This window comes from Rhododendron vialii, chromosome 6a (genome assembly GCF_030253575.1).
Source record: "Rhododendron vialii isolate Sample 1 chromosome 6a, ASM3025357v1".
Lineage (NCBI taxonomy): Eukaryota > Viridiplantae > Streptophyta > Magnoliopsida > Ericales > Ericaceae > Rhododendron > Rhododendron vialii.
The window spans coordinates 33,983,793-34,001,112 of NC_080562.1; the positions used below are offsets into that span (position 1 = coordinate 33,983,793).

The following is a 17,320-nucleotide window of genomic DNA, read 5'->3' on the forward strand; positions in this document are numbered from 1 at the left end:
TCTTCCAAGTTCCAACGATTCCAATCTTCAAGTAGGTTGCCGACAAACTGTTGATAAAAGCAGTCTTAAGTTGGACAACACTGCAAATTTTAGAGGCAAAGTTTGACCTCTTATCAGCTTTGATCCATGGATATTGAATCAATGGCATACAATAAGACATCACGTGACAGTACGCCAAGGGAAAAGGGAATTGAATAGTCTCTCACACACACATAATTCCATCTTGTCCATCCACAAATGAAGCAACAACACGCTTTTCTTCGACGTTCAAATTATGGCCATGGTAACTAGAAGTAGCAGGTTGCTAAATTTACCAAGCAAGACGAACAATACAAATCCGATAACCTAATATTTGCACAGTAATTTTTTAGCAAACACTCAAACCCAAATTCAAGTCCCTAAAATTCTACTGTTCACACAAACGAGTAGAGCATTATTCAAACAGCTGAGCCACCAGTTTGATGTAACATTGCGTCGATCTCGTCACCATCCTCCATCTCCAGCTGCAGAAACAGGAAGAAAAGTCCATGAGATACATACAAACACATGCACGCGCACAAACACACACACACACACATATGAGAGAGAGAGAGAGAGAGAGAGAGAGAGAGAGAGAGAGAGAGAGACCTCATCAGGAGTCTGCTCCCCTCGGAGACGACGTCCATCAAACAAGAAGGCAATCGAGTTGAACTCCACAGACTGCCGCTCACAGTAAGCATTCATAAGTTTCTTCAGTTGGGTGCTTCTTTTGATCCTAAAGAACACTTCATTGCCATCCTACAAGACATGCTTGGTCAACTCGAAGATGGAGAAACAAAAGAAACAGACCAATAGAACCAATCATGAGTCCACAAGATCACCAAGCATATATAGCTACATTACAGGTATCACAGGAAAATAAAGAGGATAACTGCGATACATTTTTTGCTTAGCAGAAAATAATAACTAGCATACACAGTTGACATGGTAGATTTCAGCTTGTTGCCTCATCAAAGCATTGAGAGAAAAGTTGAGCCAAACCCATGATAGATTTCAGCTTGTTGCCTCATCAATGCATTGAGAGAAAAGTTAAGCGAAACCCGTGATACTAACTTTACGATACACAATGACAATGTCAACGCTGTTAATGGCAACGGCTGGCTGGGCCCCTCAGTAAAATTACGTGTAAAAGGCATTATTTTCCACATCACTACGATCCTATTATCCAGTAGGGATAACAAATCAAGGAGCTCTGTAGAAAATTCAAACTGGACAAGCCAACAACCATATTGCATCTTTCTTCCCGTGGCAACTTGCACACAAGGCTTTGTATTCTCACTAATAGAAATTGTATTCTCACTAATAGCACATTTACTTGTCTGCATACTCATCTAAGAATCGAGGGAACAGGGAATGTCTCCGTAGAGTCAATAGCAAGCATAGGGAGTGGCTACCCACTTTGATATATCGATCACGGTGCAATTGGAAATAGAGGAATTGTCGGTCTTTTAAGAGAATGAAAGCTCGACTCATGACTTGAAAGGAACAGTGATATCTATGTTACTTATACTCAAGGACTTTTCATTTTCATTGCAGTCTTTTGTTTATTGGTACATTTTATTTTTTTTCCTGTTTTACCTTTTTTATACAAGATCGTGTGTTTTCGTCGCTTCCCTTAAATAATATCAAAACTAATCAACAAATTCCTTGAAGCATCCCCCGACAAGAAAAAAAGGGCAGAAAAATATGCAACCTGAAACAATCAACCACTGATACCAAGAATCCTCTAATTAGGTGATGGAATATGGAAATAACTCGACAAAAACATAGAAATTTCTTTTAAGTGTCATTGTTTCTGTGCAACATCAAAAAAATACCGAACCCTTCTTTCCAGAGGGAAGATAGGAAGGCTTACAAAGTAGTTCTAGGACACCATATGCCCCCCAGAACCGGCAAAATTATTGATCATCAGAACGGGATTGTTGGTTTAATAATGAATCTTTACTGATCTATCAGTCTACTACAGAAAACACCCCTAGCGGATCAACTTTTATTTACGCATTAAATCAAGAATGGAAATATGCACAAAAGTTCTCAAGGATTGTTCAATATTAGCTACCATTCTAGAGGGCAGTTGATTTAGCAATTTTGGGCACTCTTCAACCCATGCTTCAAACTGCCCAGCAAAATTCCCGTAACTCGAAACCGAGTCCTAAATCAGGTAGAAATGTTTAAAGTTCATCTATAACCAATTCACAGCGTCTCTGCCATTTGTTTCGTGGAATTCTATCAAGAGCACTCCACCAATATGCAAGGACCCAAGTTGGTTGTACATGAGCGGTGAGCCAATGCATGCTAAAAGCAAACGTTGGGACTTAAAAGCATAAGAGGTTGTGGCCACTTGTTTCCGCAGTTCCATCATACAAAGTATTATATATTCGCCCAATAACCCTCTTTGTCCAAGGGAGTTCCTTGCATTTCCCCACGTCATATGGCAATATTTCCCACCGCCAATCAGGCCATCAGCAACCACAAACAATCTCTTACCCTTTCTCTCCCTGTATCTGACAACATACAAACTCTAAATACAGATTTGTTCCCCAATTGGGGAAACAACGTTCTTTCACGGTCTCTTATGTGTCATATTACAGATAAGCATTGCAACTAAATTCTTCCTGATTGTTCTCACTTCTCTCTTTCTATTGGTGTCAACTGTCAATATTTATGAATATAAAGAGGCACGAGGAGGCTACAACCTAATAGATAACTACGTGAGATTAAATTCACCAATTTGACGAAAAATACACCCGATTTGGAGCCAGTACCTTCTATTATATGGAAAAAAAACAAAAAAGAATGGAGTCAAGTATACCCCCTTGTCCATGTGGTACTTAGTACTTACATCTGGCTTGTGGGTTATACCAGTGTGCTGTTGGATCTGCTGGCATGGTAAGCACAAGTAAACCACATCCATCCAGCCAAAGGAACTGTAGTAATTTAAAGGGAAAAAAACCGAAATGGTCCCTGTAGTTTAGTGTTTGTGTCAACTTGGTCCCTATAGTTTGAATTGGCTCGATTTACACTTTGTTGTTTCCATTTTGTTCCAATTTGGTCCAATTACGAACTGCCGTTAGCCTCCGTTAACCCTAGACACAAATGGGTCATTTTTCTAGTGAATTACCGAACCCTTTATTCTTTAACCTCGCAGACCCAAAACCTTTTCCTTAAAAGCAAAACGGAATCACTTTTTTCTAAAAACCGGGTTCTCTGGCCCGTGTTCTTTTTTCTAAAATACTTGAATTATTCTTTTGATATTCAAGAGATGATCAAACACACCTAAACTCTATGCGAACGAGACAATCCATAGAACACAAAACTCCTCATTTTTTCTTTTTTTTCAAGAACCACGTCACAATCCATAGGAATCGAATCACTTATTCAGGCCCTAATCCCTCTCACTCATTCCCCTGAAGGCGAACGAGACACATTTTGGTCGAAGGTAAAATCCCGGACACGACAAATGGAGAATGGAAGCCGTGAAAAAAAATGAAGAATAGAACAATGAGGCTCTGTGTTTTCGTTGAGAGGTATAGTAGGGTAAGGAGAATGACAGATTACAGTTTTAACCCTAGAAAAGGAACCCATTCGTGTCTGGAGTTAACGGAGTACAGCAGTTAGTAATTGGACCAAGTTGGAACAAAATGAAAACTACAGAGTGTAAATCGAGCCAATTCAAACTGCAAGGACCAAGTTGACACAAACACTAAACTACAAGGACCATTTTGGTTTTTTTCCCTAATTTAAATAAGAGTGAAAAAGACAATATGATCTTAGACTCGCTTCTACCATGGGCCACAGTAGTTGGTAGTTGGAGAGAGTTATTTGAGGAAGATAAAGCATGTTCCAAGAAATAAGATGATGACAACAGAACATTGAGGCAGGATGAAGCTGCACTGAGACTTTTGGCAGGGAAGATGAACTTGTGAGAATATTGTCATTGTTGGGACCAGATTCGGCATTTGATGGTTGATCGAGTTTCAGCCTCTGATGAGGATCTTGTCCTTTGTTCGGGCTAGAGATTTACAGGAGAAAAGAGACAAGAAACCATTTAAACTCTTAATTCCCTCTTTTCCATGATAAACCGGTATCTGGTCCAATGGACCCACTAATCAGGGAGACAAATCCCACCATTCACTTGGAGAGACCCAATTAAAGCCGGACAAAGCCCGTGTAGACTACCTCAATACAGGACCAATTAGTATTCCCAGACTACAACATATATTAGTTACTACTGCCTCCATCCCAAAATTTTAGTTTATCTTTTCTTTTTTCAATTGTTCCATAATCTTTGTCCATTTTGACTAGTCAAGGGAAAAGAAGTGAACCATTTTCCTTTTTGCCCTTCATTCCCATATTCAAATACAAGAGTCGAGCAAAAAATGCATTCAAAACTACGAAATAATCAATTACATTTCAAAAAGGAAAGAAATTTTTGAAATTTATATGCTTTGAAGAGTAATGCAAGTGTCTCTTTAAAATGTCAACCCCCAACGGGGAACTAAAATTTGGGGGAAACCGTTTTCCTTTTCCCCCTTCGTTCCCATATGCAAATTCAAATAAAAAGGTGGAGGAAAAAATGCATTCAACACTAAGAAATAATCATTACATTTCAAAAAGGAAAGAAGTTTCGGAAATTTTTATGTTTTGAACAGTAATGAATTTTCTCTTTAAAATGTCAATCCCCAAGTAACAAAGCTATGGTCCAAACACGACGAACCCATCAAACATAATCAAAAGAGGACTATCCCGTCCTACGCAACAACCACGAAACGCGAACATTGAAAAAAATCCCATAAATCAGACAAGAAGAAAAACCCAAGTCTTGCCCTAATAATACACACAACAGCAGTCGAAACGCCCTAAGACACTAACAATCAAGCACAAAACCATGATCAGGTATGCAAATAGCACCATCAGATAGGGAAACAACAGTGAAGAAGCCATAAAAACAAGTGTTAATAACTCGATCGCGATGAAGATACGAGTACCGACCTGACCCTTGACCTTGAGATTGATGTGACCGGACTGGTCGCCGCCGGGCTTCTTGTCTTCCTCCGCCGGTGGCTGGCTCGTAACACCCGACATTTTCTTCTCTCTCTCCCCTAAACTTTCTCTCTCTATGATATCTCCTGATCTGGGAGTGGACTGGTCGAGGGGGAGATGGGTAGGGCTGCAAAATCACGCGACTCTCGAGCTTTTCTGTCTTTCTGCCTATTTTTATTTTAGATCCGGATACTCTTCCGTCTATATTTTATGTATTTTATGTTTTTTATTGGAAGAGACAATTCTGATCTAGACCGTTCGTTAATAATTCAAATTTTTACACGAACTTAAACTCTATCATTGATTGAATCAAATGAATAGTTGTAATGATGGTCTCCTCCAATTCATAACATGAGTGCTTTTATTTTATTCCTGATTTTCTGTTCCACCAAGTACTATTTTCTTCGTTTTAAATTGTTTATCCGGTTCACAAAACGATAATTTAAACATAATTATAATTTTTAAAGAAAAAATTTAAACTTTTTTCACAAATTAATAGAACTCATTGATATCTAGTAAGTTGTTAAAAAACTTTTGAATTTTTCTTGCAAAAATTACATTATTTTTAAAACTCCGTTTTGCGGATCGGACAAACATTGGGATGGAGGGAGTATTTTTTATTATTAACAGTGGCCTGTGAGCGTGAATGGGTTGCAATACATGAATTGGGCTGCGTTTGTGGCCCAAAACCAAATAGGTGTTGTAAATTACTCCTCCGTCATAGTCCGTTGTAATAAGACGCGCAATTTTTGAGTCAAAAGATAAATTACTTGCGTGCATAATTTTTTAAATAACTTGACACCCAATCAAAAACTATGTATGCAAGTACTTTTATTTTTTGATCTGAAAATTACGCGTCTTTTCGCAGTAGACCAATAAATGAGATTGGGGAGTACTAAATTTTAAAGGCGCTTTTAAATCAAACATTTTGGTTTTATTAGTAGATTTTTTGATAACTTAGATGCCCGGGCTAGCTTAAGAACATATCGATTATTTTTTAAAGATTAATTTTATCATCCACTAGCAAAAGCTTCCATTAAAACTTGAGCAAATGTCCATATGGATTTGTTCCAAAGAAGTTGCAACTTGTATTAGCCTACAAAATGTTCAAAAAGTATTAGCCTACAAAGACACCACACGACAATAATTACTCGTTGCATGGGCTGTATATTGAATTGAATGGTTAGTTGGTTAGATCGGGATTTGTAAGATTGAAGATGGGGGTTATTTAAGCAAGGGGAGTGATTTTGGCACTCCCTTTTTATTGACCACACTTCTTCTTTTTTTGTTTTTAGTGTATGAAATTATCAAAATATCCTTCAACTTTGTGCATGGAACCATTTCATTTTTTATAACAAGAAAAAGAAAATATTGAAGAGTGAAAAGGGTGTAAAGGTAACTTCACACACTAAAAATAAAAAAGGGGAGTATGGTTAGTAAAAAAGGGAGTGCCAAACTCCCCAGTATATTAATTATGAAATGTAATTTATATGCTAAACTCGCAACTAAAAGTAAGGCAACTCCATTAATACTAGTACAGTTGTTGGACTCCCTTAATTGAACAACTTCAGTAAACAAATTTGAGTTAAAGTGTTTTATTATGGCCGCTGATTTTGCTACTCTTTTTTTTGTTAACGTCACTCCTTTACAAGTGTATTTTTTGTGCAAAAATACACTTATAGGGGAGTGACGTCAAAAAAAATAGTAACAAAATCATTTCCCTTTATTATTATAGGTTTGAGTAAGAAAAAATTGAGTAGTACTTATCTGATTTTTATACGCAGCTTGGGTTTGGACTTTTGTGCATCCTCCCCGTTGGATCCCTTCTGCGTCAATGCTTCGTTTCTTGCTACAGCTCAATCCCCTCCAAACGGAACTTATGGCCATACTTTTAGACTTTAGTTGTTACATGGACCCTGCACCATAATTTTAATGTTGCATTCATTTATACTGATTGTTTGAATGCTATAATGTAGCTAGTAGGTCGGTCTGAGTTTTTATTATGCAGACAGTTTTTTGTTGCGCAATCTTCGTCACGAAAATCTCCAAGTTGATTTTTTGCCAGATAACCAAAAGATTGATCGCAAGGATATACATCCGGCTCATTGTCTTGCCAAGCAAGTGATGATGTCTTCTACTTACCTATACAGCTGCAAGGGAGACATCGTTTTGAATTGGAGCTGCTACGGAATCTTCACATTTTTTTTTTTTATGCTTTCTTTTTGACTTGTTTATATAGTTGTATATTTCGGTTTTTCCCTTTAAACTATCTCCTACGTATTATCTATGCATTTCTTGCTTTTCACATATTAAATTAAGGACTCATTTCGTTCCTCATCAAAGATAGAAACTAAACTTGGGAGATGTGTTTGTGCGGCCACTGTGCTACAGATGCAAATGACAAGTACTAATCCGTAATATATAGAGAGTAGTTTGTTACGTTTCTGAACCAAAATAAAATTCCAATGAATACAAACATTTTATTGGCTGCAGATAGATGCGCACCACCAGGTTGGTAGCCTAGGGGCTCACAGCTCACTCCCCCGGGTTTGGGTGGCCAAGAGATCATGGGTTCAAGTCATGCCTAACGATACCCTCTCGAATTTGGTTTTTCTGTGAAGCCCGGCCATGGTCCACTGACTTTTGATAGAGTGGTAGTTGTTATGGCTCTTTGGTCATTTTTGGGGCCACCACATAGATGAATTGTATATGGTCATGCTCATAGAATAATTATTATGCCTGGAGGGTCCGATGGGGAATGGGAGATGCTGCCAAGCGGGAGTGTATGGCCCGGTGCTGGAGCACCCCATCCGATCGTTTATCTCGGCAATCGACAGTTCGGATCTTTGCCAAGCAATCAACAGCTTAGATTTTTATGAGCTCAATTTCAATCCAAATCATTTTGTGCCGAGATAAACGGCGGACCGGCGCCTGGCAGGGATGCACCACCAATACCATTCTCCAATAGTCCAATGTTGCATCTCAAATTTGAGTTAACAGCTGGAGAATAGTCCAGGCCAGGCCGCCCGCCAGGAAATTACCGAAAAGAGAAGCACCAGTGGGGGTTAGCCCTAGTCCCCATCTGGTCCCTGGACTACTACTCCCCAGAGACAAGAAGAAGAAGAAGAAGAAGAAGAAGAAGCAGCAGCTGCAGCAAATGGTGAACAAAACATGGAGGATAATCCCCCGTCCACTCCTTGAAACCATCCTCAACAACCACGCCCAGCACCATCGCGTCCCCCAACCCCTCATCCTCCACGGCCCCCGCGGCGTCGGCAAAACCACCCTCATCCTCGAACGTAACTAATCGCCACACCCCCCCCCCCCCCCCCCCCCCCCCCCCCTTATTCATTTGTATGTCTTGCTCATCATCTATCTCTCTCTCCAGGTCTACTGGACAAGTGGAACACTGGCCCTCACCTCACCGGCTACGTCGACTTCGCTCAACCCATCGAATCCCACCACCCTGCCCACGGCCAGTCATTCCCATGGACATCATGGTCCAACTGCCCGCCCCCACCCCTACCCGCCCTCCAAACCCAGCTCGAACGCTGCCTCGAATCCATGGCCCGAACCGGCGTCAAACTCGGCACCATTACCTCCCACCAAATCTTCACCACCCTAAACAAATGGCACGGCCTCAATGCCACCCTCCGTCAGATACTCCAATCGAATTTGAAAAGCTCGAAAGCTGCTTTATCAGATAAGGTTTCGAATTCGGTGCTGTGGGGTAGGGCTGTGTGCGCGGTATCTGCTCGATTAAATGCCGATGAGGTGGATGGGATTGTTGAGGGGGGGAAGGTGAGCATGGAAGAGGTTGCGTATTTTAAGGAAGCCATGGCGGGGTTGAGAGTGGCGAAGGAGGTGATTAGGGTTCAGCAAGGGTGGAGAAGGAATGCTGTTAGGGATTTGAATTGGGCCGGTGGGTTTTCGAGGAGTTTGGCCAATTCTGCGACGGATTGGCCGTGTTTGTTGTTGGAGTTGTTGTCTTCGGGGGCTGAAATTGACTACTTTCAGGTAAATGCTCGGAAGGGCAACTTCTTACGAAATTGCTATCGAATTGGTCAGTGATAAGTAAGGCCGGGTTAGAATTCTACAATAACAATACCCATGTAATCCCCAATTGAGGGGGTATGGGGAGGACTGGTTTAGCTAAATGGGAATGACTGCTCATTCCGACATTTGATTCACTAACAAATGATCTATTGTAATTTACATATGGAATCATCATTCACCAATTTAGGTGAATACGTGAAAGTTTAGCCATTGGGAGGACAAGGAATCACCACTCCACACATGAATAATCATTTCAGGCTTTTCAGCAAACCAAATAGTAGTTAAGACTTAAGCGTAAGTCCAGTCACCATGGCATTGCACCTGACCCAGAAGCTTAATTAGGGACTAGCAAGAATGTCATATGTCTGGAATACTTATGTGATCTTGGTTATCATTTTGTGTATTTTAGAGGTCTGGAGTTGACGGGTTCTTCCTTATGTAATATACAACAGCCGAAGCTGGTTATAAACAACATTGAAGTTTTAAAGCATGCAGTTTTAACAGATGATTCAACAGTCCGTGGGTCATTGTACCATGACAGTTTAATATGGAGAATAATTGCTCTGGGTGCCAATGAGAGGTGTTTGCCCATCATTCTTGTGACATCAGATAGGTAATTTCAGTACAGTGCTTCTGAATTCTTTGTTTTTGCAGTTGTTATTGATCCAGAGCTCTTTCCATCAACGACTATGTAATGTTAGTCAGCATCACATAGTTGACTTCAAGGGATTTAGTTTCATGAATTAGTGCATGGGTTGCAGCCTTTTGTTTTTTGCTGTAACTTTTGCTGTGCAACGGGTCTAAATTGGCACGCGATTTTGGTTGGAAGTATAAAACTCACATTAATAACACTTACCTTTTCGGCATGTTGGTTATTATTTTTATTCCTACTTAATTATACATGGTGAAAAGTTATTACAGTTCTACTATGTTTGTTACGGCAAATTTGAAATGGAGTAAAACATGGCCATAGATTTGTAAACAGATTTCACGTGTATGAAGTTTCGACGGTGCACTAATGCTTGTATTTCTATCTTGTGGCATTGATGCTTGTAGTCTTTTATGGTTATTTCGATGATCTAGGGTTTAGCTTCTAAATATAGCAGTCAATTTGTGATTCATCATCTACAGATCACATAATCTACTTACATACTCATGGAGTGCTTGAAGCATCCAGTCGCTTTTTGACAGTCCCAAAACTTGGATTGAATAGTAGGACTATGACCATTAATCAGGTACTGCGGTATTGCATACGAGGACCACAACAGAGTAAGAGACTGTTGTTGAATAGCAGCTCTTCTTTTTTTGAAATGCAATGCCACACATCGGCAGCCCCATTGTGGGTCAATCAAAGATTGAATCCCTATGAAACTTGACTGTAGATTGTAAGGACACGACCATCGCACGATGAATTTTGGTACCGTCCTTCTTCAGCCATTTCTCACTTTCAACATGCATTATTTTGTTCCTTTAGTTCTCTGGTCTTTTCTTTGTTGCTAACTGAGTTTGAACTTTGAAACCTAACAACCCTCCTAAGTTTCAACTTGCTAAGAAACCTTCACGCTCCTCATGCGAGAAGGTTCTGGTCACATCAACAAATCTGGTGGTGGCGAGCATCTATTACTATGCCCTTGATTGCTTTTGTCATTGTTAACGTGTCAGACATATAGGAACCACAGTTTTGATGTCCTCTTATACAACGCATCAAATATTATGTAATGGATTCTAAAGACCTTCTACATTATGTTGTCAGTGTTTTCTTCTTTTCTTAAACATTTTTGCATGTCCTGTCGGAAGTATTGTGCATTGGTATTTAACGTTCTGATCTAATTTGGGGTCATGATACCCTCTTTCATTGCAAATAATGTCTCTTAACATTGATGGTAACTGGTTAACTGGTAGTGATTTTATTCTTAATCATTTATCGTAATCTGACCACTTATTCCTATTTGGCAGCTATTATTCCTACCGAGCTTTCATGGATTTTGGGTTTCCAGACATTTTCATATCCCGAGAGGTTACACGCACTGCATTTGATTTATTTTGTTCTTTAATGACTGGTTGTATGTGTGTGCAGCGTGAGAGCATCCACGCATCCCGCTTGATTAGTTTCTGTCATTTTAACAGTCTGTTTGTCAATGGTCTGTTTTATATATTGGGCTCTGTTCCTCTGATGGGCACGTATAATACATAGACAATTCAGTAGATCTTACTCTTGCCATTTGCAGGCCTTTGGATGGACTCCACAAGAAGCTAAAATGCATATGGTTGATGATTACTTCAGTCCATCTGAGGTGGGCAAGTATCAAATGCATGTTTCCTATTTTTTTGCTTTTACGAGGTCTTTGGAATTATAGGAGAGATTGCTCATTGCTAATACTTCAATATTTTTGTTGAAACTGCAGTGGAATGTGGTTGTTGAAGTGCTAGGGCCTAGCCCACGACATCTTTTTGAGCTTTACGCACTCAAACAAAGCAATTTTTACCAGAAGTAAGTATTCAGGTGTTTAGTTTGGCATATGACTATGTATTGATAGGGTGTCTCATGTGCATTAACTAATTTTAATGCTTATTTAAGCTTAGCAGATAGGTTTTGTTGCTGTAAGTGTTACTGTCATTAAATTTATATTGAACAGTTTTGACCCCTCAAATAGACCCTAAGCTTTGATAGCCTGTACATTGCCCTTCCCCAGACCCACATATCCGGGAGCTTCGTGCACTGGGTACGCCTTTTCTTCTAAGGAGGTATCGAGATTTAGAAGGTACAGTTATCATGTGAAATAGAAGTATGGAAACACAGTTCTAAACGTTTGTGCATTCACTGGTTTCTTTATTTCCCCTATAACTAGATTTATAGTGTTTTTAGTTTTTAACGGTCGAGATCTTAAACATCGCAACTTGGTGATTTCCTGAGTGCCTGGTGATATGTGTAGGATTCTCATTTGCTGCCATTCTAAGAATAAATGCCATCTTACTTATCTCGACAATTTGACATCATAAAATCGTAGCTTACGATAGATTGAAACCTTTGTAACAAACGTTTTTAATTCTGTGCTTTGATCTAGAAGTGTATCTGTGAAATTGTATTCAATTTATATTCGTGTAGGATTTAACCTTCCTTGCTCACTCACCTTTTGGGTATTGTAGGGTCATGGATGAGAAGGGTAGTACATTTGAAGACATTGTAGATGCATATTTAGCATTTCTACAAGTAAGTTTCCATAATAAGCTGCAAGGTTGATCCAAGTCCTTTCTGAAGTTTAATTCTCATATAAATTCTGCTTCAATACGAGAATGAGGTTTAGTCTAGATAACCGTTTGACGTATTGACAGTTTGCAAGGTCCTTGGAAATTGTTTGTTATTTGACTTATTGTACTGGCTTCTGTTTTCTGATTGAAATAATCATTCACTGCATACAATTCTTCACTGAGCCGAATAGATGACAGATGGGAATGACATTGTTGCATTGTTTTTTACTAAGAGGGATGATATGTATTTCTTGTCAGTCTCGGGTTTTGCTTGAATGTTCTTATTTTGAAGTTTGAAGTTGAACCCTTCCAATATCTATTGGATGAAAGTGGTAAATCAAGTTGTAGATCAATAATTCCATGATGAGGCATCAGTGTGTAGACATTATTTTCACTTACCATTAGGGTGGATTCCAAGGACCATTGACCAAATTGTGGGTCAAGTTGGTTCCCACCACCATCACGTTGTTCAAACACAAGCCAGCCCCTGGGAGAGAGTCCCCTCCCCCTTTGTCTCTTCTATCCACCACCACCACCACCAATGTTCCCAATTGCACCACCACCTGACCACCAAATCAAAAAAAGAAGAAGAGAGAATCACTCAAAGGTCACAACCACCAACAATGTTAATCAGCAGTCAGCCGCTGCCACCAGCAGCATCGCTCATCAGCTGTCGCCGCCACCAGCAATTTTCATCAATAGCCAGCACCACCTTCAAAACTTTCCACTACTAAGGCACTGCCACCAGAAAAAACCCAATTGTTGGCCACTTCGGTTGCACACCAACACCTGCAAACCGTTGTTGGCAACTTGGATTGCACATCAGCACCAGACTGCTGCATCTATATAACCACACCCAACATAACCAAAAGTTCAGTTCAATGCATAAATCTCTGGTTATGCTGATCATGTTGGTCCCGATGTAGATAGGTACCAATGGGACATATTGTCTTTGCAAAGATAAAGATTTTCTTGTTGGTTATATTCATTTCTATGTCTAATGTTAGGATACCATTCCGGATACTAATCAATATAGTTTCTCTCTTTTTTGACCAATTAAAAGACAACTTTTTTGAGCTCACACTTCAGTATTCGTATCTTCATTGCTTGGTTTTGTGACGTTTGTACCACTTTTTTATGCCCTTTTGCATCCTCCGTTGGTATTTTGATCCAAAATTACAGGTAACTGTGGTAAATCCTGCCATGGATAAAGCTTTGTCGCTGTTGCAAAAGTTTGCTAATGATGCAAGAAATGGGAAAATCCCAAAAGATCGATTACGCTTTGGTGCTCCTTGGAGACATCCTCCTCGGACAGACAACCCTGCTTTGCGCTTAGAATGGGCTAAGCTTCAACTAATGGACTTCGTTCAGTCTCTCGTTAATACAGAGTTTGGGGTATTTTTCCTACTTAACATGTGTCTCTTTTGCTTGCTGCTGAGGTTAATGAGGTTTCAAAGAGGTTATAACCGAAGGAATCTAGCTACTTTCCCTGTCATTATCTTATTTAGTATTTGTTATGATTATGCTGCATTTGAAGTTTTACTTTTTGTTATTATTATTTGTGGTTCTTGTTGCTAAATTTGTATTCCCTTAAATTTGACCCCTGTTCTGTTCTGGTTTTGTTTCTTTGCTATGAAAATAGTTATGGTTCATATTCAACATCATGATTGCTAGTGCCTTGTCCCAGTTCCTAACATTTTTTTGTGTGATAGTTACGTTAAGGAAAAACTCGATCTCGAGTCTTGATTTGGGGAATGCTTGTGACACTGGGGTGTCCCATGTGTGATCAACAATGTAGGTTTACGAATTTAAATTTCCCTAGGGCCCATAGAGGAAACTTAATTCGGAAACTGGGTTTAATCTTCGACATCGATAATATTTGATTAGCAACCTATGAGAATGTTGCTTGTGTGTCTTTGTTTGTCATCAATTCTGTTGGTGCTCCATTCTACGTCATTTTATTGTCACTTCTTCAATTCCTGACCAAAAGTATATTTTGTTTCTGTTACCAGTGTAATAATCTTGCAGTTAGAGGATGCATCCACTATCCACTTATATGTATCTATGCTGTTATTACTATGGATATTTGTTTTCCAATGTTTTTCCATTTAAATTTGTGAACATTCTTCTACTTGAATTGGTGCAGGTTAATTATTTAGCTGATTGTAGCCTTGAAATTCTGGATGATCCTTCTTGTGTTGCATTGGTAGAGGTATCTCTATTCTTTTTAAAGTTCATGTGTCTCTGCTCTCTGGTAATCTGGGATTTTAACTCTGCACTGCATTTCCTATTTTAAACTCCCAAATCACTCGCGAACCACAGTTACCTGGATATTGGCTTTTGTGCGTGATTAGATGTCTGAGGCTTTCAGCCTGGATTGGCTACCGCATTTTATCATAGACTTCTTGTGATTCTTATTAGGGGTTCTAGATGACTAAACATAACCGCTATATTTTTCTTATTCTATCCTTCTCAGGTTGGTTTGCTATACGCCCAACGGGACCCATCCTTATTTCGCCCCATAACTCGGGGTATTCAAAGATGTCTTGTGAGATGGTAAGATTTCTTCACATGTACGGAACTACTTAATAGTGTGTGAATGCCATGTGATTAGATTTACTGAAAATACAACAGGCTTGTCCAGGAGCGGATTCAAACGAGCCTTCAAAACTCGCTCCAGTATTTTTGGCAGCGACTTATACGGGGCCGTAGCTATCGTCACCTGATGTTACAATTGGGCTATGACAAGTAAAGCAATAGGTACGAAAGCAGTACCAGTAGTTTAAACTATTCCATAGATATGGTCATGTAGAGGTTTTGAATGCAGAATATAGTGATGATTATTTAAGTAGTGCAGGCGGCGTAAATTAGACCATGCGTCCAACAAAATCAAGTAACTTAAAGCATGTATATATTAAGAAAATGGTGACCGTGTAGGACAATATAAGGAAAGTTAATTTGGAAGAAGTAGTAGCCATTTGGCTCTCTTCCTTATCAACCAACTCTTTTCCCTTACCCTTGTGTGAACTCTATATATGAGCGGCATCAAATAGAACATAAGTTAATAAACTTGCAGGTGATCAAGAAAATGAAAATTCCTTGAGTGTTCGCCAATTAATGAAGAAATCATAATTGTTCTTCTTTTTTAAGAGTTGTAGCATGTATTTCTTGTCAACACCCACCTTCCTTTCCTTGATTTTAAGTGCATACATCCCTTTCCTCTTTTCTTCCATCTTTTTCTCATGCTGGTCGAGTGCTATCTCCCACATTTTTCGAGGTAACAATAGCCAGCTTATTTAGAGATGCATAAAAAATGCCATCATAATGGAAAATAACCTCTTTCCTTGAAAATGCCAGCGTATAATTACTTGATTTTGTTCTGTGTCATAGTCAAATTTGAATGGAACTTCGAGATGGAGGATTTACTCCCGTTTTTGAGAGCAGATGCAACAATTAGAGGCTGTGCTTTTGTGGCTTAAGTGGTAGTCATGTAACAAAAGCTATATCTGCCATTTTTATTTATGTGCTCCTGATTGATTATGCAAAGTCAACTCTTACTCTGGAGTTGCTATGATTACAATCTCTGAAACGAAGTAAAGAAGAATGTGGTTTACTTTCAGGTACCAAGGCAAAGCTAATTCTTTCATTGACACAGACTTTTCTTCTAGCATCACATAAAATGTAAGTAATCAAAAATATTCATGTACTCATGTAATATGCATTTAGTTCTGTTAGGGCTTGTCCAGATTAATTCTGACGGCCTCTCCAAGGCTCCCAGCATTGCCAATAGGTTCCCTCATTGGATTTTCATTTAGAGACTTAGTTTTGATCCTGTGATTACTCTTGATATGGGGAATTATAGCTTATTGGTATTTGTACTTAAATTCTGCCATACTATGTCTATGACCAGGTTGTTGCATCTTAGATTTTTATCGACTTCAGTCCCAATCTCCTGATTGGTATGAATATTTCCCCTCTAAGTAGTTTTGTTGAGTGGAGAGACTCTGCTTTCCTGTTCTCTGGTCCAGATTTTTCCTTACAGTTACCAATGTTCATTCTTCGTGAAATGTTTTTCATTTCAAATTCAGAGTTTAGTTATGTCCTAAATAAGAATGTTATTACTATAAAATTGAATGTCTCCTTCCCCCATTGTTGCTTAATTGTTCATCAACGTGAAGTTTCAATTTTTACTCCATTTAGTAAGAATTGGTTTCCCTGTTTGCAGTCTTGTATACTTATGGTCTTCCGCTTGGCTTGCTTCGCTCGCAGTGTGGAAGCAACATTGTAGTTTCAGAGGATGCTGAAGAGCCAGGATTTTAGGACTGACCTTTCAGCCGTTAGATATTCCGGAATTCTTCTCGCGGGGCGTTTTTTTTTGTATGTATCTGCATGCATCATTGGAGGACCTCAGCTACAACTTCTGCTTTGTACTTCACCTGCAGATTTGGTAGACAATAAGAATAGGGATAGGAAGGTATCGACATTGGTTTTGCCGGTAAATTGCTGGAAAATGTATTGTCGCATAGAGAATCAAGTAAAGTAACAGACAAATTGTTTTAGAACAGGTTATCATTAATTGGCTAAATTTTGCTGCATTGTTCCAGAAGAAAAGGAAATTACTTTTGCTTGCTTGTATCATGTTAAGAATATCTTCTCATGCAACTGAGTTATAGTTATCGGTTTACACTAAAGCTGTGTCGTACTTTTTTCTCTTTTGCTTAAATTTTATGAATACTTCATTTACGTTTGTGTTAATGTCCATCTGCCACAATACATAACTGTTTTCCTTGTTCATGCATTGCACACGGTGGACTCTCTCTCTCTCTCTCTCTCTCTCTCTCTCTCTCTCTCTCTCTCAGAAGACAGAGAGGATCCTTTTTTATTTTTGTATTATTAATAAAAGTAGATCACATGTTTACTTAAAACTCTCTGC

General features: G+C 39.2%; 2 protein-coding genes across 7 annotated transcripts; one reads left to right on the top strand and one right to left on the bottom strand.

Annotated features, from left to right (window-relative positions):
- Positions 1–182: 182 nt before the first annotated feature.
- Positions 183–5,312, bottom strand: LOC131330726 (small ubiquitin-related modifier 2-like). Its single transcript, XM_058364407.1, has 3 exons — positions 5,032–5,312; positions 628–777; positions 183–503 (listed from the first exon to the last, which is right to left on the bottom strand). Exons 1-3 carry the CDS (start codon positions 5,122–5,124, stop codon positions 438–440), a joined length of 309 nt encoding a protein of 102 aa, XP_058220390.1. The 5' UTR covers positions 5,125–5,312; the 3' UTR covers positions 183–437.
- Positions 5,313–8,029: 2,717 nt separating this feature from the next.
- LOC131330727 (uncharacterized) lies at positions 8,030–17,078 on the top strand. Of its 6 annotated transcripts, none has more exons than XR_009201182.1 (13): positions 8,030–8,381; positions 8,471–9,099; positions 9,591–9,751; positions 11,095–11,155; positions 11,367–11,432; positions 11,544–11,629; positions 12,286–12,349; positions 13,570–13,782; positions 14,534–14,599; positions 14,864–14,943; positions 15,022–15,147; positions 16,008–16,068; positions 16,657–17,078. XR_009201182.1 is itself a non-coding variant. In XM_058364408.1 (12 exons), the coding sequence occupies exons 1-11, from the start codon at positions 8,240–8,242 to the stop codon at positions 15,137–15,139; spliced, it is 1,686 nt and encodes a 561-aa protein (XP_058220391.1). In that variant the 5' UTR covers positions 8,048–8,239; the 3' UTR covers positions 15,140–15,147; positions 16,657–17,078. The 6 variants fall into 6 exon arrangements, 1 of the variants encoding a protein (XP_058220391.1); XR_009201184.1 differs by having other exon boundaries at positions 8,047–8,381; positions 15,933–16,068; XR_009201185.1 differs by lacking the exon at positions 16,008–16,068 and adding an exon at positions 15,933–16,007 and having other exon boundaries at positions 8,047–8,381.
- Positions 17,079–17,320: the final 242 nt, after the last annotated feature.

Coding starts and splice junctions, on each gene's coding strand:
- LOC131330726 (XM_058364407.1), bottom strand. CDS start 5,124: ATGTCGGGTGTTACGAGCCAGCCACCGGCGGAGGAAGACAAGAAGCCC. Junction 778..5,031: donor ATCTCAAGGTCAAGGGTCAG/GTCGGTACTCGT, acceptor CATGTCTTGTAG/GATGGCAATGAAGTGTTCTT. Junction 504..627: donor GGGAGCAGACTCCTGATGAG/GTCTCTCTCTCT, acceptor CTGTTTCTGCAG/CTGGAGATGGAGGATGGTGA.
- LOC131330727 (XM_058364408.1), top strand. CDS start 8,240: ATGGTGAACAAAACATGGAGGATAATCCCCCGTCCACTCCTTGAAACC. Junction 9,752..11,094: donor ATTCTTGTGACATCAGATAG/GTAATTTCAGTA, acceptor CCTATTTGGCAG/CTATTATTCCTACCGAGCTT. Junction 14,944..15,021: donor CAAAGATGTCTTGTGAGATG/GTAAGATTTCTT, acceptor AAAATACAACAG/GCTTGTCCAGGAGCGGATTC.